Here is a 21326-nt window from a genome sequence, read left to right on the forward strand (position 1 = left end):
GATAGATAGATATGATATAGATAGATAGATATGAGATAGATAGGAGATAGATAGATATGAGATAGATATGAGATAGATAGATATGATATAGATAGATAGATATGAGATAGATAGATATGAGATAGATAGATATGAGATAGATAGATAAAGTGTTGCAAAACTACAACTCCCAGCATGTCTGGGCAGCCAAAGGCATGCTGGGAGTTATAGTTTTGCAACAGCTGGAGGCACCATGGTCAGCAAACACTGAGATATAAGATAGAAATTAGATAGATAGGAGATAGATATGATAGATAGATAGATAGATAGATAGATAGGAGATAGATAGATAAAGTGTTGCAAAACTACAACTCCCAGCATGTCTGGACAGCCAAAGGCATGCTGGGAGTTGTATTTTTAAAACTGCTGGAGGCCCCCTGGTCAGGAAACATTAAGAAATTGCCCATTTAACTCCCACTGACCCCCCAAACAGCAATTTGCCCCTCAACCTTTTCCTCCCAGAAAATTACCTGTTGTATAGGGGGCCACAGCGGTGGGCAGGGGAAGTCTTCCTGTTCCCCTTCGGCGCGGGCGGGTGATGTAGTCAGCAATGGAGCAGGAAGCAAAGAACCTGCCCGCTCCAATAGGGCTGCAGCCTGCACACAGAGGAGTGTGGGGGGAGGGGGAGGAGCTTCCCTCGGCTGTCTTCCCAGAGATGCATTGCGGCCACGGCCCCTGCACTCACCTTAAAGGGCCGGAGGCTAACTATTTATAAAAAGAAAACAGTGCTGCAGCGGCCTGCAGTGACCCAGGGCCCTAAGTAAGAAGCAGGGCCGGCCTGGGACAGTGCAGCGCCAGCCCTCTTTTTCTGTTATCATATTTATCGCGGGTGGCGGGCGGCCTATGCGGGCCGTCTGTGCAGGCCACTGGGCCTATTTTCATGTAGGGGCCTGGAGCGGCAGCTCCATCCGCCCCTACGTTAATCCGGCCCTGCTGTTATTGTATAGTCTGATATTTGCTCTTTTGTTGGTGTTGCTTGTGAACAAAAATATCAGGTTTTCGGTTTATAATATTATTTGCTGTTTAACAAATAGTATGTTATACAATGGAATAGCCTTGTCGTATGATTGTAAGGGAAATCATTTCTTAATAAATAAGAATATTTCTATAATTAGTACAGTGATGGGGGCGCGGCTAAGCGCCGGACATGAGCGGTGAACCGAGCTCCCACTCTAGCGCCCGTGCTTCTTAGCTTACTGATCTGATCCTGGCCCTATTTATGGTCCGGACCCGCTCTCAAGCATCAGGGATGCCTCCCAAGCTGGATCCGTCCCTCAACAAGGGCAGCGCGGCTGCCGAAAAGCTCCGAAAGTTTGCCTGGGACGGGCCTCAAGATGGTGCCCAGGCTGCACACTCCTCGTCCAGATACCAGGCGGGGTCCTCCCCCCGCAGCCCTGCAGCCACAGAGGTAGGAGAGTCGGCCCTGGAGCTCATGCTGCGGGAGGTCTCGGCACAGCTGCTAGCAGCTATAGCCTCTTGCCAGACCTCCCTTACCGGAAAGCTGGAAGAGGTGAAAATTGATGTGGGGGTCCTGAGACAGGACATGCAGGCCCTGAGGGAGAGAGTTGCTCATACAGAGGGGCAGATATCTACTGTGGAGGATACATTGGCACCTATCCCTGCCTCCATGACTGACCTAACATCCCAGCTGGAACTGCGCAGACAAAAAGCGGATGATTTAGAGAATAGACTGCGCAGAAACAATATACGTATCAATGGCATGCCTGAGAGGTCTGAGGGCTCCACCCCTGGAGCATTTGTGGAGCAGTGGCTGAAGGACTCTTTCGCTGATGCGCCATTCTCTATTGCCTTTACTGTTGAGAAAGCGCACAGTGTTCCTACTAAACCACTCCCACCTGGGGCACCACCACAACCTCTGCTAGCTCGTATCCTGAACTGTAATGAACGTTATCTGGTTCTGCGGCTGGCGCGAAGGACCCCTGACCGTGCCTATGACAATGCCAAGATTTCCATATTTCCCGACTTCTCTGCCGACCTGCAGCGACAGAGAGTGGAAGTGAAGAGACGACTGTGGGATCTTGGAATTGCTTACTCTATGGCCTACCCAGCCAGGCTGCGTATTGTGGATGGTGATCGTGCTCTATTCTTCACTGACCCTGGGGAGGCGACTGACTGGGTGCGTCGCCACGTGGCTCCCCTCACCGCTGAAGCCTTCTACTGAGCCTGTGGCGTCTGCCTGCGGTGGACTCCTGATCGCCTGGATCTGATGAGTACTCTCCCTCTTTCCTGATTCCTTCTCCCTTTACTTCCCTTCCCCCCCCCCCTCCTTATGTTCGGCTCCCCCAGCCTGATCCTGGTTTGTTCTCCTGTGAGAACGTGGGGTTTCACGTCTACGGACACTGTGCGGGCTCCCCCGTAAGGCCTAGAGCCATGATACAACTCTGTTCCCGACTTGACTGTTCTAGTGGTTGGTTGCGTTTATTTTTGTTCCTGTTCCAGAGTTACGCACATCCTCATGCCTTGCACTCTCTATGCTACTAGAATTGACCGGGACGCTTTGCTGCTACCTACTATATGCTTTGCTACACCCCAACTGTGTATTTATGCCCCTGTGTACTCCTTGTTTTCTCCTAGTCATGGCTGATATTCGATTTTTGTCCTGGAATATTAGGGGGATGGGTTCAGTTAAAAAGAGGGTGTTGGTCTTTTCTCATATCTGTAGACATAACCCACAAATAGTGTGTCTTCAAGAGACCCATTTGATTCTGGATAACATGAGGGTGTTTAGTAAATCGTGGATTCAATGGGCTGCCCATTCCTGTCACTCTACCTATTCCAGAGGGGTCTCCTTGTTGGTCCACAGTGGGTTGTTACGGTGGGAGGTGGATCAGTTGCGGGTAGATTCTTTGGGTCACTATGTGTTTGTACATGCTTTCATTAATAATACTCCTTTTGTTTTACTAGGTATCTATAATCCCCCTCCGGCCACATTGGAGGTGCTACATCAGGTGGTCACCTTTGCTGCGGGATTTCCTCACGCTCGGGTGATATGCCTGGGGGATTATAACTTAGCTACGGACCTCGCGATGGATCGCCTTCATGTGTCACCCCCACTGTCCCCGGCTCCCTCCCCTACTTCTTTGACCTCCTTCCTGTCTGAGGTGGGTTGGCTTGATATTTTCAGATCTAAATTTCCTTGTCTCATGCTATATTCCTGTTTTTCCATTGGGAGTAACTCCTTTTCACGTATTGATTTAGTGTGTTGTAATCCTCTTTTCTATGCCTTGGTAACGCATATCTCACTTTAGCCTCGTGCTATCTCCGATCACTCTCCTTTGTTGGTGGAGATATTACTGTCCCAGGAGACCTATGTTCGGAGATGGAAGGTGCATCCCTTCTGGTTACAACTGATTGGTCCTCATGATAGGATACCTGACCAGCTCCAGACATTTCTACAGCTTAATAAACCCACGGGCACTGCAGCCGTGCTGTGGGAGACACTTAAGGCCTACCTGCGGGGCTGTTTGAAATCCTCCATTTCCTATATCAAAAGAGACGACGCTTAGGGAGACTGAGTTAGCCCGCACCTGTTCTGACCTGGAGGCTGCGTATGTTGCTGACCCCACAGAGGCCAATAAGCATGCCTGGCTCACCACTGGTCGTCAGTACATGCTTCATCTTAATGAAAAAATGAACCCAAATTATTATTTTCCAAACAATTCTATTTTGAACATGGCAATCAGTCCAGTAAATTTTTGGCGCACTTGGTCAAGCAGAACCAAGCTGCCCCTCTGATCCTTAGAATTGCTTCTGCCTCTGGTCAGGTGTTGGTGGATAATGTGCTGATTGCTCAGCGCTTTGTCCACTTTTACTCCTCACTTTATGCCTCTCAGGTGCGGTACTCCCTTGAGGCGTTAACCGCCTATTTGGATACTATCCAGTTCCCGGTGCTGTCCTCTCACTCCGTCTCCCTGCTAGACTCTCCTATTACTGTGGAGGAAATTTCCGATGCTTTGGGGGGTATGCAGTGTGGGAAGGCCCCTGGCCCTGATGGCCTGCCAGTGGAAGTTTTCTCTCGCTATGCTACTCTGCTTCTCACCCCTTTGAAACCTATGTATGACGCTGCTTTTGAGACAGGCTGCTTCCCCGATTCTCTCTATGACGCCAATATAGTTGTCCTTTTAAAGCCCGATAAGAACCCTCTGGAATGTGGCTCTTATAGACCCATTTCTTAGGTTAATGTAGACTATAAGAACCTTACTAAAATACCAGCTAATAGGTTAAATAAGGTTATTTTATCTATTATTCACGGGGACCAAACTGGCCTCATGCCTGGAAAGTCTACCTCCGAGAATATCCGGAGGGTATAGGTCGCAGTTCAAATTGGGGGGGCATTGGATGAGGATTGGGCCCTGCGGCTAAGGCCTTTGACTCTGTAGAATGGACCTACCTTAGGGAAGTCCTAGCTCATTTCGGTTTTGGTCCTCGATATATTAAATGGGTTTCTATCTTATATTCATCTCCCCGGGCCCGAGTGCTTGTTAATGGCCTCTCCTCTGACCACTTTCTTTTGGGTTGGGGGACTCGTCAGGGGTGTCCGCTGTCACCGCTGCTTTTTGCGGTGGCGGTGGAGCCCCTGGCCCTTCTTCTCCGTCAGGATCCTTTGTATTCTGGCATTGTTATCGATGGGAGGGAAGATTGTCTCGGTCTCTATGCCGATGATATGGTTCTGTTTATGTCCCGACCTAGTGTAACTCTTCCCCATGCTATCTCTGTAATTGACCGATTTGGTGATTTTTCAGGCCTTCGCATTAACTGGGCGAAGTCGGCCTATATGCCTCTCCGGCAGCGACCTGGCCCCTCCACCCTCTGTGGCCTAGATGTTGTTTCCCACTTCAAATATTTGGGTATAGTCATCAATAGGGACCCCCTCTTAGATCTTCAGGTCAAGGTCTTCCCCCTTGTGTCCTATGTTAAAGCTAAGTTTCGTGTCTGGGGGGCTCTGCCCTTAGCAGTCCCTGGTAGGATTAACCTGGTGAAGATGATTGTCCTTCCTAAACTCCTTTATTTATTTAGTGTTCTTGAACACTCTTCTAATCCAGTTCTCATGAGCTTTTTTAAATACCTTGACTCTCTCCTCCCGACCTTTATTTGGGGTGCAGGCAGATCCAAATTGAAACTCTCCACCCTACAGCGCCCTAAGGATTTTGGGGGGGGGGGGGGGGGGGCTGCCCTGCCAGACTTTAAGGGGTATTATTTGGCCGGTCAATTAGGTTACCTCCTACACTGGGTCCTCCCTGACTCCCCACCTCATGCGGAACTTCACCGTGCCTCCTTTTTAGGACTCACCTCTCAGCGTGCCTTCTTGGAAGGTGCTCCCCCCCCCAGACTAGGAAACTCCTTCTTCTCCTCAAACTAGCATTGCAGGTGTGGCATCAGTCACAACTGTATACCTCCTTTACTGACATCAAAGATGACCTTCCCCTCTGGGGTAATCCCCACTTTCCTCACTTGAAGGACTCACTGGACCCCCCTTTTTGGGTAGCACACGGGGTGACTCAGTTGGGTGACATGTTTCAGCAGGACATTTTGAAGGAGTTTGTGCAACTCCAAACTGACTGTGGGATCACCCGGGAGGGTTTTTACCAGTATCTGCAGCTCCGACACGCCCTGTCTCCCCAGTTCCCCTCACCAAGGTCTCCCATTTCCATCTATCCCCTCATAGAGGTCCTCCGGTCCCAGGGACCGCAGGTTTTAATCTCCTTACTACACACTCACCTCACTAGAGCTAAAATTGCCCGCACTACTGACCTGGCGTAGGCTTATGGGAAGGCATGTGTCCCTTCGCTCACGGCGGAGGATTAGGCAGAGATGCTGTCTTCTCATTTGACAGTCTCTCCGGCAGCTAACAATAAACTAATTCAACTATACATTACTCATCATTGCTATCTCACTCCGGTGCGACTTTATAGAATTGGGCGAGTGCCTTCCGATGCCTGCCACAGGTGTCACTCTCCTAGAGCTGATTTCTGGCATATGGTGTGACAATGTCCCTCACTTCAGGCGTATTGGCAGAGTATTGTGGATTTCTTGACCTCTCTCATTTCCCTCCCGGTCCCGTTGGATCCCCTGATTTGTCTCTTTGGTTTGCTCTCTGAAGAAGCCTGGCAACACCATTTGAGAATATTCTTACATGAGTCGTTATTCCTGGCTAGGAAAGCGGTGGCCTTGCGATGGATGGACCCCCCCGATCACCATCTCTCTTCCAGTGGCGGAAATTAGTCCCCTATGAACAGCTAGTTTTTAAACATAGGAAATGCCCTGACAAATTTCATAATGTGTGGGGCACTTTGTGTAGCTCTACCCTTACCAGATACTCGCCCTCAGCTTTTACCTCTTTAATGTCTTCGGGGGCTTTGGGCTCTCCCTTTTAATTCCTATTGATTTCTTTCTTCTTGCTGTGGTGTCATTGTCCCCCCTTTTCTCCCTCGCTTGTATCTTTCTTAGTCTTGTGTCTCTGGTTTTTCCTTTCATTGCTATCTGTTCTGCTCTATTGCAGGGTAGCAGCTGGTATGTCCTCCACTCCCACCCTGCATCTTCCCGGATTGGATTTATGTCTGGGGCTATGCCCCTGTAGTACAAGGGCATGAGGTGTGCTTTATTTTATTTCAGTTTTAAGGTTGGGTTATTACTGTTTGAATTGCTCTACATGATTGGTACCGTGTGGCATTTGTTTTCCTGTGTATTTGTATCATCGACATTGTTCTCCTGTCGTGCAAGTGTCCACTCTGTGTAGTTGTTGTGTATTTTTTTTATTCAAACTTCAATAAAACGAGTTTAAAAAAAAAACTATACAGTGATAAAACAAAACACTTACCAGTCATTCACCGCTATGTCAACATTTGACTGTTTACTTCCTTTTTTAGTGTTTTTACTCTGACTTTTTTCCTACGATATGACAACATAAATGTTAAAACTTTAACAGAGGAGAACTTCCTTACATTTTTGAGAAATACAAAGCTGTTATGGTAGTAAACACATTTGGATCTCTTGCTAGAAACATCTGACACCATTGTCAAAAATACAAATAATTTAGATTTTTACTAAGGCTGCATTCACATTACATTTAGGCCCCATGGCTGCTGGGTACGGCTGGGAAATTTAAAACCGGACGCTCCCGTATCCTAGCCAGACCGGCGCCGAAACCCATTCACTTTAATTAACTGACCAGAGTCAGAGTAGTATACCACGGTTTTAAGTCTAGTCACAAAATTAGATACGGGGCAAAAATGAGCCGACTGGAGTCACTATCTGAAATTTTTAAGCTGGACCCAGCAGCTGTAGTGCCTAAACGTAATGTTAAGGTAGCCTAACACTAATTATTGCCACTAACATGAAAGCAAAACCTTAGAGATCAGTTTAAGGCCAAAAGGGGATGTGTCCTTCAAAGGGTACTCCGTCGGTAGACATGTTATCCCCTATCCAAAGGATGGGGGATAATATGTCCGATTGCAGGGGTCTGGCCGCTGGGGACCCCTGCAATCTCTGCAGCGGCACCCCAGTCATCCGGTGTACAGAGTGTACACAGCCGCCATGCCCCCTCCATTCATGTCTATGGGAGGAGGCGTGGCGGCTGTGTACTAGTTGTCATGCCCCCTCCCATTGACATAAATGGAGGGGGCGTGGCATGACGTCACGATCAAGGAAGCCACAGCATCGGCCCGGGGATCCTTTGGATAAGGCATAACATGTGTAGGGACAGAGTACCCCTTAAAGGGGTTAAAGGTGCCCCTAGACATCTTATCCCCTATCTGATCACGGGGGGGGGGGGGGGGGGGGTCTGGCAACTGGGACCCCCACGATCTCCGGGTCGACACCACGCTGTTCTGTCCAACGTCACACCATGCCCCCCCCCTCCATTCATGTCTATGGGAGGGGGCGTGACAGTTAGTACATAGCCATTATGCCGGGTGCCGTGCTGGAGATCGCAGGGTTTCCTTTGGATAATAGATAAGATGTTTAGGGACTGAGTACTCCTTTAAGGACACAGCCAATTTTATTTTTGCATTATCGGATTTTCCCCTCTCGCCTTCTAAAAATCATAAGTCTTTTATATTTCCATCCACGGACCCAAATGAGGGCTTGTTTTTTGCGCGACCAATTGTACTTTGTAATGACATCACTCACAAAGTTCTTTTTTACTTTTACAATAAAATGTATGGCAAAACCAAACAAATATTATTTGTGTGGGAAAGATGAAAAGAAAACCGCAATTTTGCTAATTTTGGAAGGCTTAATTTTCACACCATACACTTTATGGTAAAAATTACATGTTTTCTTTATTCTGAGGGTTAATACAATCAACCCCTTAGGGACTCAGCCCATTTTCCCCTTAAGGACTGTCCTTTTTTGCAATTCTGACCACTGTCACTTTATGCATTAATAACTCTGGAATGCTTTTACTTTTTATTCTGATTCAGAGATGGTTTTTAGTGGCATGTTCTACTTCAACAGTGTTAAATTTTCGTCGTTACTTGCATCCTTTCTTTCATGAAAATTTCATGAAAATTTTTAACATTTTTTCCAACTTTGAAACTCTCTGCTTGTAATGAAAATGGACATTCCAAATAAATTATATATTGATTCAGAAATACAATATGTCTACTTTATGTTGGCATCATCATTTTACTTTTTGAAGACATTAGAGGGCTTCAAAGTATAGCAGCAGTTTTCAAAAATTTCACAAAAATTTCAAAATCTGAATTTTTCAGGGACCAGTTAAGTTTGAAGTGCATTTGAGGGGCCTTTCTGTGAGAAATACCCCATAAATGACCCCATTATAGAAACTGCACTCCCCAAAGTATTCAAAATGGCAATGTGGAGAAGAAAAATCAAAATCTGCATTTTTTACACTAGCATGTTCTTGTAGCCCCCCCAAAATTTGTAGCCCAATTTGTTGACATTGAGTGCTCTCAGGCTCGCAACATGGCTCAAGAGGGAAAGAGCAACTGTGGGATTTTGGAGAGCGAATTTTGCTGTCACTGTTTTAGGAGCCATGTTGCGTTTAGGATAAACAACAAGTGTGCCCATAAGGCACCGAAATCCTCATAATCCCTACTCTTATAAAATGTAACTTTTATTCATTCATTTATAAGTTAACCAAGGGAGAAATATTAAAACCACTACTAATTCCGCTGGATGTAATCCACTATCCTTTCCAATATTGTATCCAACCAATGTTCTATTCAGAACTAGTTAGGAAAAGGATGTTTAGTACTAAACTATTGCTGATTAGCTATTAGCTAGCTGCCATCCTTGAGAAAGCCACACTTAGTTACGAAACATGTAGGATGTTAGCAGATACATGGTTTTAATTGCACTAATATTCAATGGAATATAAGAAGTTAAGTGAGAGGCAGTGCACACTACACGGGCAACTGACTCCAATGTCGGCTCAAAAAGCCTCTAATCAGCACTAGTTTAGTACTGAACATCCTTTTCCTAACTAGTTCTGAATAGAACATTTGGATACAATATTGGAAAGGATAGTGGATTACATCAAGTGGAATTAGTTGTGGTTTTTATATTCCTCCCTTGGTTAATTTATAAATCAATGAATAAAAGTTACGTTTTATAGGAGTAGGGATTATGTGGACTTCAGTGCCTTATGGGCACACTTGTTGTTTAGTGTAATTGTACCCTCCCCTCCTCTTGGGGCATTATTTAGTTGTTGATATGTTGCATTTAGGAAGCCCCCATGGTACCCGAACAGCAAAAAAAAAAAAAAAAAAATCCACATGGCACACTATTTGGGAAACTACACCCCTCAAGGAACGTAACAAGGGGTATAGTAAGCCTTAACACCTCACAGGTGTTTGACGAGTTTGTGTTGAAGTTGGACGTGAAAATTGAAAATTTTATTTTTAACACTAAAATGGTGTTACTCCAAATATTTCTTTTTCACAAGGGGTAATAGGAGAAAATGCCCCCCAAAATGTAAAACCCCATTACTTCTGTGTAAGGAAATACCCCATATGTGGACGTAAAGTGCTCTGCTGGTGCACTACAATGCTCAGAGGAGAAGGTGCAAAGAGATTTTGCTGAAATGGTTTTTGGGGGGCATGTTGCATTTAGCAAGTCACCAGGGTGCCAGAACAGCAAAAAAAAAAACAACGTAACAAGAGGTACAGTGAGCCTTCACACCTCACAGGCGTTTGACGGGTTTGCGTCGAACTTGGACGAGAAAATGAAAAATTTGATTTTTAACACTAAAAGGATGGTGTTACTCAAAATTTTTCATTTTGACATGGTGTAATAGGAAAAAAATGGACCCCAAAATTTGAAACCCAATTTCTCCCGATTAAGAAAACGCCCCATATGTGGACGTAAAGTGCTCTGCTGGCACACTACAGGTCTCAGAACAGAAGGAGTGCCATTGGACTTTTGGAGAGAGAATTTAGCTGGAATTGAGGTCGGGGCCATGTGCATTTACAAACCTCCCATGGAACCATAACAGCAGAAACTCCCCACATGTGACACCATTTTGGAAACTACACCCCCTCCAGGAATGTAACAAGGGGTTACAGTGAGTACTTACACCTCACAGGTATTTTGAACAGTGGGCCGTAAAAGTGAAAAATGTGTTTTTCCCACTATATTGATAGTGTTACCCCAAATGTTTCATTTTCACATTGGGTAATAGGGGAAAAGGCCCACAAATTTTGTAGTGCAATTTCTCCTGAGAAAGAAAATACCCCATATGTGGATGTAAAGTGCTCTGTGGGCGCACTGCAATGTTCAGAATAGAAGGAGCACTATTGGGCTTTTGGAGTGAAAAGTTGGGGACCATGTGCATTTACAAAGCCCCAATTGTGCAAGAACCGCAAAAACCCCACACGTGACACCATTTTAGAAATTACACCCCTCAAGGAACGTAACAAGGGTTATAGTGAGCACTTAAAACCTCACTTTTTAACAGTGGGCCGTAAGTTAAAAAATTAGTTTTTAACACTGAATTGCTGGTATTAACCAAAACATTTTTAGTTTCACAAGTAGTAAGAGAAAAAAAGCTCCACAAAGTTTGTAGCCCAATTTCTTCAGAAAAAAGAAATACCCCATATATGGCGGTAAAGCACTATGTGGGTGCAAAACAGGGCTTAGGAGTGAGAGTACCAATGAGATTTGAGGCCTAAAGTGGTGATTTGCACTGCAATGGTTGAGGTTCTGACTTAAAATAAAAAAAATAAAAAATAAACGTCAAGTGACCACAATTTTGAAACTACACACCTCAAGGTAACAAGGGATACAGTGAGTACTTACACGTCACAGGTTTTTTGAACAGTGGGCCATAAATTTTACATTTTGATTTGTTTTACATTAAAATGCTGGGGTTACAACATTTTCACAAGGGGTAATGAGAGAAATTGGGTTACATATGGGGTAACGTGCTGGACGGGCGCACAAAAAGGCTCAGAAGTCATAGAGGTCTGTTTGCATTTGTGGCCTAAAGCATATCAGTAGCTGACGATTACATACATTTAGAGGAAAATACAAAAATGAAACACCAATATGTGACACCACTACAGAAAGTACCCCCACCTGAGAAATGGGTATAGGGGTAAAGAGGACATTTTGAACGCACGCGTGTTTCCTAAATTTATTTTCCAAGAATGGATGAAGGGTAGCTTTTGAAAATTGCAATTTTCAACCTATGCTCTGCTTCATAATTCTGTGAACAACTAACATGTGACTCCGAATAGTCACCTGGAAATATGACAGAGCTCATGAGGGAGAACGCATTTGAGGTTTCTTACGGACCTAACAGTTACATACATTCAGAGGAAAATACAAGAAAGGAATACCCACATGTGAACTTATTACAAACAGTACACCCCCTAGGGAAGGTGTATAGGGGTGAAGTGGAGATTTGGAACAGACGAGTGTTCCCTAAATTTATTTTCCATGAATAGATGAAGTGTAGTTTGGGGAAAATGAAAATTGCTATTTTACTACTGATATGCCAATAATTTTTCCAGAATGATGACCCAGAGTAAAGCCAAAAGTAAAAGTGATGCCCGCCCCAAACCCTATGCTCTGAATCATCATTCTAGGAATGTGATGTGTTTGGCCGTTCCGATTCTGTTACCTCAAATGTGCACCCCGCTCAGGTGGGGAGAGAGCGCTACGCATTTGAGGTAACTTGCAATCCCCCAATGCTGTTGACTGTGTCCCATGATACATTTATTTTTTTTGGGGGAAAAAAAAAAGGCGATTCTTTATGCTTACTGTAAAATCTCTTTCTCGAAGGAACCATTGGGGACCATGGGTATATGCTGTGCTGCTGTCACTAGGAGGCTTGACACTATGGCAACAAGAAAAGTCGGCCACTCCCAGCAGAATATACCCGCCTACAGGCACCTGAGCTAATCAGTTTTAGTCCCAGAGCAGTAGGAGAGGACCGACAGGTCAGGAAAAAAACACGAACTGTCTGAGAAACCAGAATAAAAACTAACTGAACAGGTAACTGAACCAGGAATACCAGAGAAAAAAAGGGTGGGTGCTGTGTCCCCTGTCCCCAAATGAATCCTTCGAGAAAGATTTTACGGTAAGCATAAAAAATCTCCTTTTCTCTATCAGCTCCATTGGGGGACACAGACCATGGGACGTACCAAAGCAGTCCCTAGGGTGGGCAAAGGAAAATCAGTCAGGTGGACGGCTCGACCACCGCCACCTGCAACACCTTACGGCCCAGACTAGCATCAGCAGATGCAAAGGTATGAACCTGGTAGAACCTTGTGAAAGTGTGTAAAGACGAGCATATAGCCGCTCTACAGATCTGCAAGGCCGAAGCCTTGTTGCGGAGAGCTCAGGATGCCCCGACAGAACGAGTGGAATGAGCAGAAACCCTGAAGGGTGGGGTCTTCCCCTTGCAGCGGTAATCTTCCGAAATAGCAGATCGGATCCACAGAGAAATGGTGGACCTTCCCTAAGAACAAAAAAGGAGTCACACTGTCGAAAAGAAGTGACTGCGAGATCGGTCCGAACAGCCCTCACCACATCAAGTTTGTGGAGCAAATGTTCCTTGGGATGAGAGGGAGCCGGACAAAAGGACGGCAGGACGATGTCCTCATTGAGATGAAAAACAGAAACAACTTTTGGTAAAAAGGATGGAACCGGATGGAAAACAAATTTGTCCTGGTGTACAATCAGGAAAGCAGAACCGCAGGAGGGAGCTGCCACTGCCAGCTCTGAAACTCTCAGAATAGAGGTAATACCAATAAGGAATGCCACCTTCCAAGAAAGGAGCCGAAGAGGGGTTCGAAGGGAGTACCCTGCAGGGCACCAAGAACTAAGTTCAAGTCCCAGGGAGGTGTAGGGGACCTGTAAGGAGGCGCCGCGTGGGCCACTCCCTGAAGAAAAGTCTGGATATGGGGATCCGACGCTAGAGGACGTTGGAAAAGAATGGAAAGGGTCGAAACCTGACTCTTAAAGGGGTTCTCCGGAGCTTAGACATCTTATCCCCTATCCAAAGGATAGGGGATAAGATGCCTGATCGCGGGAGTCCCGCAGCTGGGGACCCCCGTGATCTTGCACGCGGCACCCCGTTTGTAATCAGTCCCCGGAGCGTGTTCGCTCCGGGTCTGATTAGCGGCGACCACAAGGCCGATGGCGTGTGACGTCACGCCTCCGCCCCCGTGTGATGTCACGCTCCACCCCTCAATGCAAGCCTACAGGAGGGGGCGTGATAGCTGTCACGCCCCCTCCCATAGACTTGCATTGAGGGGCGGAGCATGATGTCACACGGGGGCGGAGGCGTGACGTCACACGCCGCCAGCCCCCTGATCAACAGTAATCAGACCCGGAGCGAACATGCTCCAGGGACTGATTACAAACGGGGTGCCGCGTGCAAGATCACGGGGGTCCCCAGTGGCAGGACTCCCGCGATCAGGCATGTTATCCCCTATCCTTTGGATAGGGGATAAGATGTCTAAGCACCGGAAAACCCCTTTAAGGGAACTGAGAGCTAACTGTTCTTCTAGCCCCGACTGCAAAAAGGAAAGAAGTCGAGGGAGAGAGAATGTAACAGGAGAAAAGGAGTGAGATTCACACCAACGAAAATAAGACAGCCAAGAAGGCCTTGGACCGTCCAGTCCCTGAAGACACCTCCCCAACCCGAAAGACTGGCATCCGTCGCGACGACTTGCCAACAGAGGGGCAGAAAGGAGCGCCCCTGCAAAAGAAGGGGGGAAAGAAGCCACCACCGAAGGGACACGCGAGCCCTCTGAGGAAGAATGATCCTGCGATCGAGGGACAACGGAGATCGGTCCCACCGGGATAGAAGCGCAAGTTGAAGAGGCCGGTAATGAAATTGGGCAAATGGAGTGGCCACCATGGCCGCCACCATTCATCCTAGAACTTCCATGCAGAAGCGAATGGAAACCGGAACCGGGGTTTGGAGTATCCGAACCCCCGACAGAAGAATCCGCCGCTTGTCCGACGGGAGCTGAATCCGGGGCGGACGCGGTGTCGAACTGGAGTCCCAGAAATATTAGAGACTGAGTTGGAGTCAGGTTGGACTTGTCCTGATTGACCATCCAGCCGAAATGGGACAAGGTCTGAAGGGTAAGATGGAGACCCCAGATTCTGGGTCCTGGTTGGAGCCTTGATCAGGAGGTCGTCCAGATATGGAATCACTGAGACACCCCTCGACCGTAAGAGGGCGATCACAGGCGCCAGGACCTTGGTGAAGACCCTTGGAGCAGTGGCCAGACCAAAGGGAAGGGCCACAAACTGAAAATGGCCTTCCGGAACTGCAAAGCGGAGATAACACGGATGCCCCGGAAAAAGTGGGATGTGGAGGTAGGCATCCCGGATGTCCACTGAGGAAGGAAATACCCCTTGATCCATGGACGCCACAACCGAACAGAGAGATTCCATGCCAAGTGGCGGATTCCAAGTGGCAGAGGAGAAGATGTTGGATGAGGTGCTTTAGGTCCAGGATCGGGCGAACGGAACCTCCTTTCTTGGGAACCACGAAGAGGTTGGAATAAAAGCCCAAAAAACACTACTCAGGATGAACCGCGACAATTACTCCCTGAATGAGGAGGGTCTGGAGCGCGCCCCGAAAGACCCTTGCAAGAGAGGGGGACCTGGGGGCCCGGGAACGAAAAAAGCGATCCCTCGGAAGGGAGGCAAACTCGATCCGTTATCCATTGGAGACCCCATCCCTAACCCAGGAGTCCTGCACGTGTGCTGACCAGACATCCTGGAAGAGTAACAGACGACCTCCCACCCGAGAAACATCCGCGGGTGGTTGCGTCCCTTCAGTCAGAGGTAGGCTTGCCGTGAAATGGCCAGAACGGTTATCCGATTTCCAGGAGTGACGGGTCTGGAAGGAGGGAGCCTTCTTGTCCCGCGAGGGCGCCTGTCTGGACACCCTACTGGAAACAAACGATTAGACTAGGGCGCCTCTGTTTGGTCCTAGAAGCCCCTTTGCATGCGAACTGCGCTAATTGGCAGAAGAACAGACAACTAATTTGCGCACCTGTACCTCATAGGGTACGGGTGGGCGGGGCTACAGTCCAGCAAGAGCCACGGCTGAGAAAATAATGTGGCCGGTTATAATGGTGCCCGCTCTCAACCCCCGTCGCATAGGCGAGTGTAAGGGGAAGGGAGCAGCTAAACACGCCGCCGCAGGCTCACCGCTGCCGACCGGAGGAGGGAACTGTGCTCCGGACACATCAACACATGATGCGGCCGAAGCCGGCACTTTTATGAGAGAGGGGAAGGGAGAGTCGGCAGCACGCGGCTGCTGAGAGAAAACTAACTGCATGTCAAACGCCGGCGCCTGAACAAACAGGCGCTGAGACAGTACTACACCACTGACAAGCTCCCCTTATCCCCAGAGATGATAGGGAGACCCAGGGACAATAAGAAAGGTGGGCTCACAGTCCCACATCACTGAAAAAAGTCCCCAACATCCTAGGGATTGGCAGGGGTTGCCCAGCAATAATAAAAAGGAGTGGGCCAAAACAGGGTGTCTCCAGAGGTTGAAAGTCCCTAAAACCTGTAAGAAAGGAGGGGAAATACTCACCTCAGTCAGAAGAACTTACCTAATGAAGTCTTCAGTCAGCTTTTGTCACCTGCATCATGCCGGGCTGTAACAGCGGGACGACCAGGGAGGTGACCCGTGAGGTATAACCCCAGGTTCTGACCATTGGCAAGAGGGGGTTGACAGTACATTCACTATGTCTGTGCCCTCTCAATCGCAAATGGGGAAACAGTGAACGCAATGTTCCTGAGTCCCCACCTGAAAACAGAAAAGAAAAGGGAGATAAAAATCTAAAGGTCCCTAATCTAGAAAACAAAAAACAAATAAAAGGTTAGACCAGGTCTGGGGAACCCCAGGTCTAGGGAACCCCAGACCAGCGTCTGCCGAACCCAAGACCAGTGTCTGCCTCCTACAAACACTAAGCTAAAACTGATTAGCTCAGGTGCCTGTAGGCGGGTATATCCTGCTGTTGCCATAGTGTCAAGCCCCCTAATGACATCAGCACAGCATATACCCATGGTCTGTGTCCCCCAATGGAGCTGATAGAGAAAAAATATTATCAGGGGTATTGCGAAATCATTTTTTTCTTTGGGGGGGGGGGGGGGGGGGGATGTTCAGGTTTAAAGTTTTGAAGACAATGTACTCTGGACTGGTACATTGGAGTCGAATTTGGGGGAATTAAAACTAGGGAAAAGCATTAAAAATGTAGTACTCCATGGAAGTGTGATACTTCCTGAAGCAATTTTTAATGCAGAGGCCTGGATGATCGGGGCAAGTGTCACACTGTGTGGTGTCCTTCCGAATCCCTCTCCTGTGACAAACACTGCATTTTTTCTGGGATTGTCCCTTTTTCCAGTGTGGGGGACCTCACCTGGAAAGAGTTGGCAGGGCGACCACAGTTCCAGAGGTGCTCTGACCTGCTCTTTGGCGGTCACCAAAGATTAGGGCCATTAGAACTTCCTCTTGGAACTGCAGGAATGTCCCTGTGTTGCCATCGTACTGGGACAGTACAAAAGAGAGGAAACCTGTACCATATAGACCGCAACTTTTTTGTACCATGCCCGTGTTTTCTGCATGGCATTATATGGCTTGAGGACTTGATCAAAGAGATCAATTCCCCCCATATACTGATTGTAGCCCAGAATACAATCAAGCTTGAGGACTGGTCCCGCGGTACTTCGCACAGGGACAGGGGTGCTACTGTTCCCATGAATTGTGGTGAGCATAAGGACATCCCTCTTGTCCTTATACCTGACCAGCAACAGGTTTTCATGGGAAAAGGCACGGGACTCACCCCGGGGGATAGGAGTCTGCAGGAGATAGGAAGGAAGGCCTCTTTGATTCTCCCGGACTGTCTCACAAGCGAGCGTGGATCTGGCAGCAAGGGATGTGAAAAGAGGCATACTGGTATAAAAGTTATCCAGATAAAGGTGGTAACCCTTATCTAGCAATGGGTGCAAAAGGCCCCAAACAAACTTTCCACTAACTGCCAGAGTGGGGGGGGGGGACATTCTGGGAGTTCAATACGGGAATCTGGTCCCTCATACACCATAAACTCGAAAGTGTACCCTGAGGTACTCTCGCAAAGTTTATACATCTTCACGCCATACCACGCCCGTTTGGATGGGATGTATTGCCGAAAGCTGAGTCAGACTCATCAATAGAGACCTCCCTTCCAGGGACATAGGCCTCCCAAAATTTGGCGCCGAAGTGATCAATGACCGTCCTGATTTTATACAGGCGGTCATGCACGGGATCAGTTTGGGGGTGAGGGGGGACATGCCGCATTATGAGCATAATGCAAACATTTCTGAATGGCCTCGAACCGGGGACAGGTCATGGCCATACTGTAGAGCGGGGTCTAGTAGAGGACGTCCCCACTCCAGTACTGCCTGACCCTTGGTTTTTTTAGGCCCATATGAAGCACAAAGCCCCTAAAGGTCCTCATTTCGGCTGCACTGACTGGGAACCAGTCGCCGGGCCTAGCTAAAAAGGAGACCGGGTTTGTGGCGACGAACTGTTGGGCGTACAGATTCGAGTGCTCAACCATCAGAATGACAAAGTCGTCAATGAAATAATAACTTAAAAAATCTATTTCAGTGAACCCGACGATATCAATCCTGATTCCTGAGTCGCCAACAAACTCAGGAATCACGGGCTCATGATCCGCTGGCTCAGCCCAGACAAGTTCTCCGGTACGGGGCACCAGTGAACTTGGCCAGGGGGGTTTGACTAGTATGAGCCCCAGGGGGACTCAAACTAGCATGGGGCACAGGGTCAGGAGCAGAGGAGGTTTGCAGCCTCGCATGGCAGAGTCTCTGCCGCCTTGGTGGCTCATCATCTGAACTAGATGATGAGGCGGACGAGGAAATAAGGAAGGTGGGGTCTTCCTTGTCCTCTGTGACACTTTCGGTGTCAGAGGCAAGTATGGCATATGCCTCCTGAGGGCCATTTCCCTTATCGAATGGGGGTGGGGGTATGTGTGGGGAAAAACTTTATTTGTGTATGTGCTGCGTGTAGTGTGGTGCTTGACTACCTGCCCTACCCTAACCCGCCCTAACCCATTTAAAAATTAAATAAATTTTAAAAAAAAAAGGACATTTTAGCGCAAAAAGCCCTGCACCATAAAAAAAGCGTTTACCTAATCAGTGGTGTGCGCACTGATTAGCGCTTGGTGGCGGCAGGGGGCGCAGGAGTCAGTGGGGGGGGGGGGGTCAGGCCACTCAGCCTAGAACAGTGGCTGGTGGCACATACACAAAAAAAAACAAAAATAAAATAAAAAAACGCTAACCCCCCCCCCCCCCCAAAAAAAAAGCACCCGCCTGAACCCAAACAAACGCTGATCAGTGAACCCAAACAAACGCTGATTCTGACCAATGGCAGAGCAGGACGGTGGGTTGCCATGGAAACCCCCCGTTCTGCCCACCCCTGGATGTCAGGCAGAACGGGGGGAGAACATGGAGGCCAAAGGCTGTCTGGGCATGCTGGGAGTTGTAGTTTTGCAACATCTGGAGGGTCACAGTTTGGGGACCACTGTTACAGTGGTGCCCAAACGGTAGCCCTCCAGATGTTGCCAAACTACAACTCTTAGCTTGCCTAGACTGCCCAGGCATGCTGGGAGTTGTAGTTCTGTAACATCTGTCCCTTCAGATTTTGCAATTTTCATGAAATTTTTTAAAATTGCTGCTCTACTTTGAAGCCCTCTAATTTTTTCAAAAAGTAAAAATATGTCCATTTTATGATGCCAACATAAAGTGGACATATTGTATTTGTGAATAAAAATACAATTTATTTGGAATATCCATTTTCCTTACAAGCAGAGAGCTTCAAATTTAGAAAAATGCAAAATTTTCCACATTTTCATGAAATTTTGGAATTTTTCACAAAAAAAGGATGCAAGTAACGCCGAAAATTTACCACCAAAATAAAGTAGAATATGTCACGAAAAAACTCTCTCAGAATCAGAATATTCGGTAAAAGCATCTTAGAGTTATTAATGCTTAAAGTGACGGTGGTCAGATGTGCAAAAAACGCTTTGGTCCAAGGTGTAAAATGGCCTGGTCCTTAACCCCTTAAGGATGCAGGACGTACTCAAACGGCCCCTTTTCCGTGTCCTTAAGGACTCAGGACGTTGGAGTACGTCCTGTCAAATCCCGGCCCCCTGCCGCTAGCCGGAGGGGAGACGGTGCCCGATGCCTGCTGAAATCACTCAGCAGGCATCGCGGCATATCGCCCAGGGGGGTCATGATGACCCCCCATGTCGGCGATTGCCGCAGATCGCTGGACAATTCAGTCCAGCGATCTGCGGCAGATTCCGGGTCAATCGGGTCTCCAGTGACCCGGAATTACAGGCTGTTCGGGGCCGTCTCTGATGGCCCCGAACAGCCATAGCCAGCAGGGGTGAGGTGGCACTGGTGCCACCTCACAATCGCCCTGATTCGTCGGCCGGTTTCCCGGCCGACCAATCAGGGCGCCTGCTGCGGGTGTCACTCCCGCAACCCGCTTCGCCCCTCTTCCGGAGCACGTGAGCGGAAGAAGACCCCGGGAGCGGGAAGAAGACCCGGCATCAATGTTGGGATCAGGGCCCCAGGAGCGGCGGCGGCGGGACTGACCTGTGCCCGGAGCAGCAGCAGGAGGGGAGTGACAGCCTCCTGCTGTTGCTTAGTAACAGCTCCCAGCATGCAAAAAGGGCATGCTGGGAGCTGTAGTTATGCACCAGCAGGAGGCAGACCACCACAACTCCCAGCATTCCCTTATGGGTATGCTGGGACTTATAGTTTTGCAACAGCTGGAGGCACATTTTTTCTATGGAAAAGTGTACCTTCAGCTGTTGTATAACTACAACTCCCAGCTTGCACAAACAGCTAAAGTGCATGCTGGGAGTTGTAGTAGTGCATCTGCTGGTTGGATAGGGGATAAGATGTTAGATCGCCGCGGTCCCGCTGCTGGGGACCCCGGGGATCGCCGCTGCGGCACCCCGCCATCATTACTGCACAGAGCGAGTTCGCTCTGTGCATAATGACGGGCGATACAGGGGCCGGAGCAGAGTGACGTCATGGCTCCGCCCCTCATGACATCACGGCCCGTCCCCTTAATGCAAGTCTATGGCAGGGGGCGTGAAGACCGCCACGCCCCCTTCCCATAGACTTGTATTGACGGGGTGGGCCATGACGTAACGATGCTCCGGCCCCTATATTGCCCGTCATTACGTGCAGAGCGATCTTGCTCTGCGAAGTAATGATAGCGGGGTGCTGCAGCAGCGATCCCCGGGGTCCCCAGCAGCGGGACCGTGGTGATCTGACATCTTATCCCCTATCCTTTGGATAGGGGATAAGATGTCTAGGGGCGGAGTACCCCTTTAACCCCTTAACGACGCAGGACGTATATTTACGTCCTGCGCCGGCTCCCGCGATATGAAGCGGGATCGCGCCGCGATCCCGCATCATATCGCGTGGGTCCCGGCGCTAATCAACGGCCGGGACCCGCGGCTAATACCACACATCGCCGATCGCGGCGATGTGCGGTATTAACCCTTTAGAAGCGGCGGTCAAAGCTGACCGCCGCTTCTAAAGTGAAAGTGACCCGGCTGCTCAGTCGGGCTGTTCGGGACCGCCGCGGTGAAATCGCGGCGTCCCGAACAGCTGATCGGACACCGGGAGGGCTCTTACCTGCCTCCCCGGTGTCCGATCGACGAATGACTGCTCCGTGCCTGAGATCCAGGCAGGAGCAGTCAAGCGCCGATAATGCTGATCACAGGCGTGTTAATGCACGCCAG

At 48.5% G+C, this 21326-nt stretch overlaps 1 protein-coding gene across 9 annotated transcripts in view; it reads right to left on the reverse strand.

The window, feature by feature from the left end:
• SYCP2 (synaptonemal complex protein 2) overlaps positions 1-21326 on the reverse strand; it is a 266941-nt gene that overhangs the window by 92984 nt on the left and 152631 nt on the right. For all 9 annotated transcript variants that reach the window (XM_056548745.1, XM_056548746.1, XM_056548744.1 and 6 more), the window contains one exon: positions 6878-6948. In XM_056548745.1, the coding sequence (XP_056404720.1) occupies positions 6878-6948 (71 nt within the window). The remainder of the gene's footprint in view (positions 1-6877; positions 6949-21326) is intronic.

Source organism: Hyla sarda, chromosome 12 (genome assembly GCF_029499605.1).
Source record: "Hyla sarda isolate aHylSar1 chromosome 12, aHylSar1.hap1, whole genome shotgun sequence".
Taxonomy (NCBI): Eukaryota; Metazoa; Chordata; class Amphibia; order Anura; family Hylidae; genus Hyla; species Hyla sarda.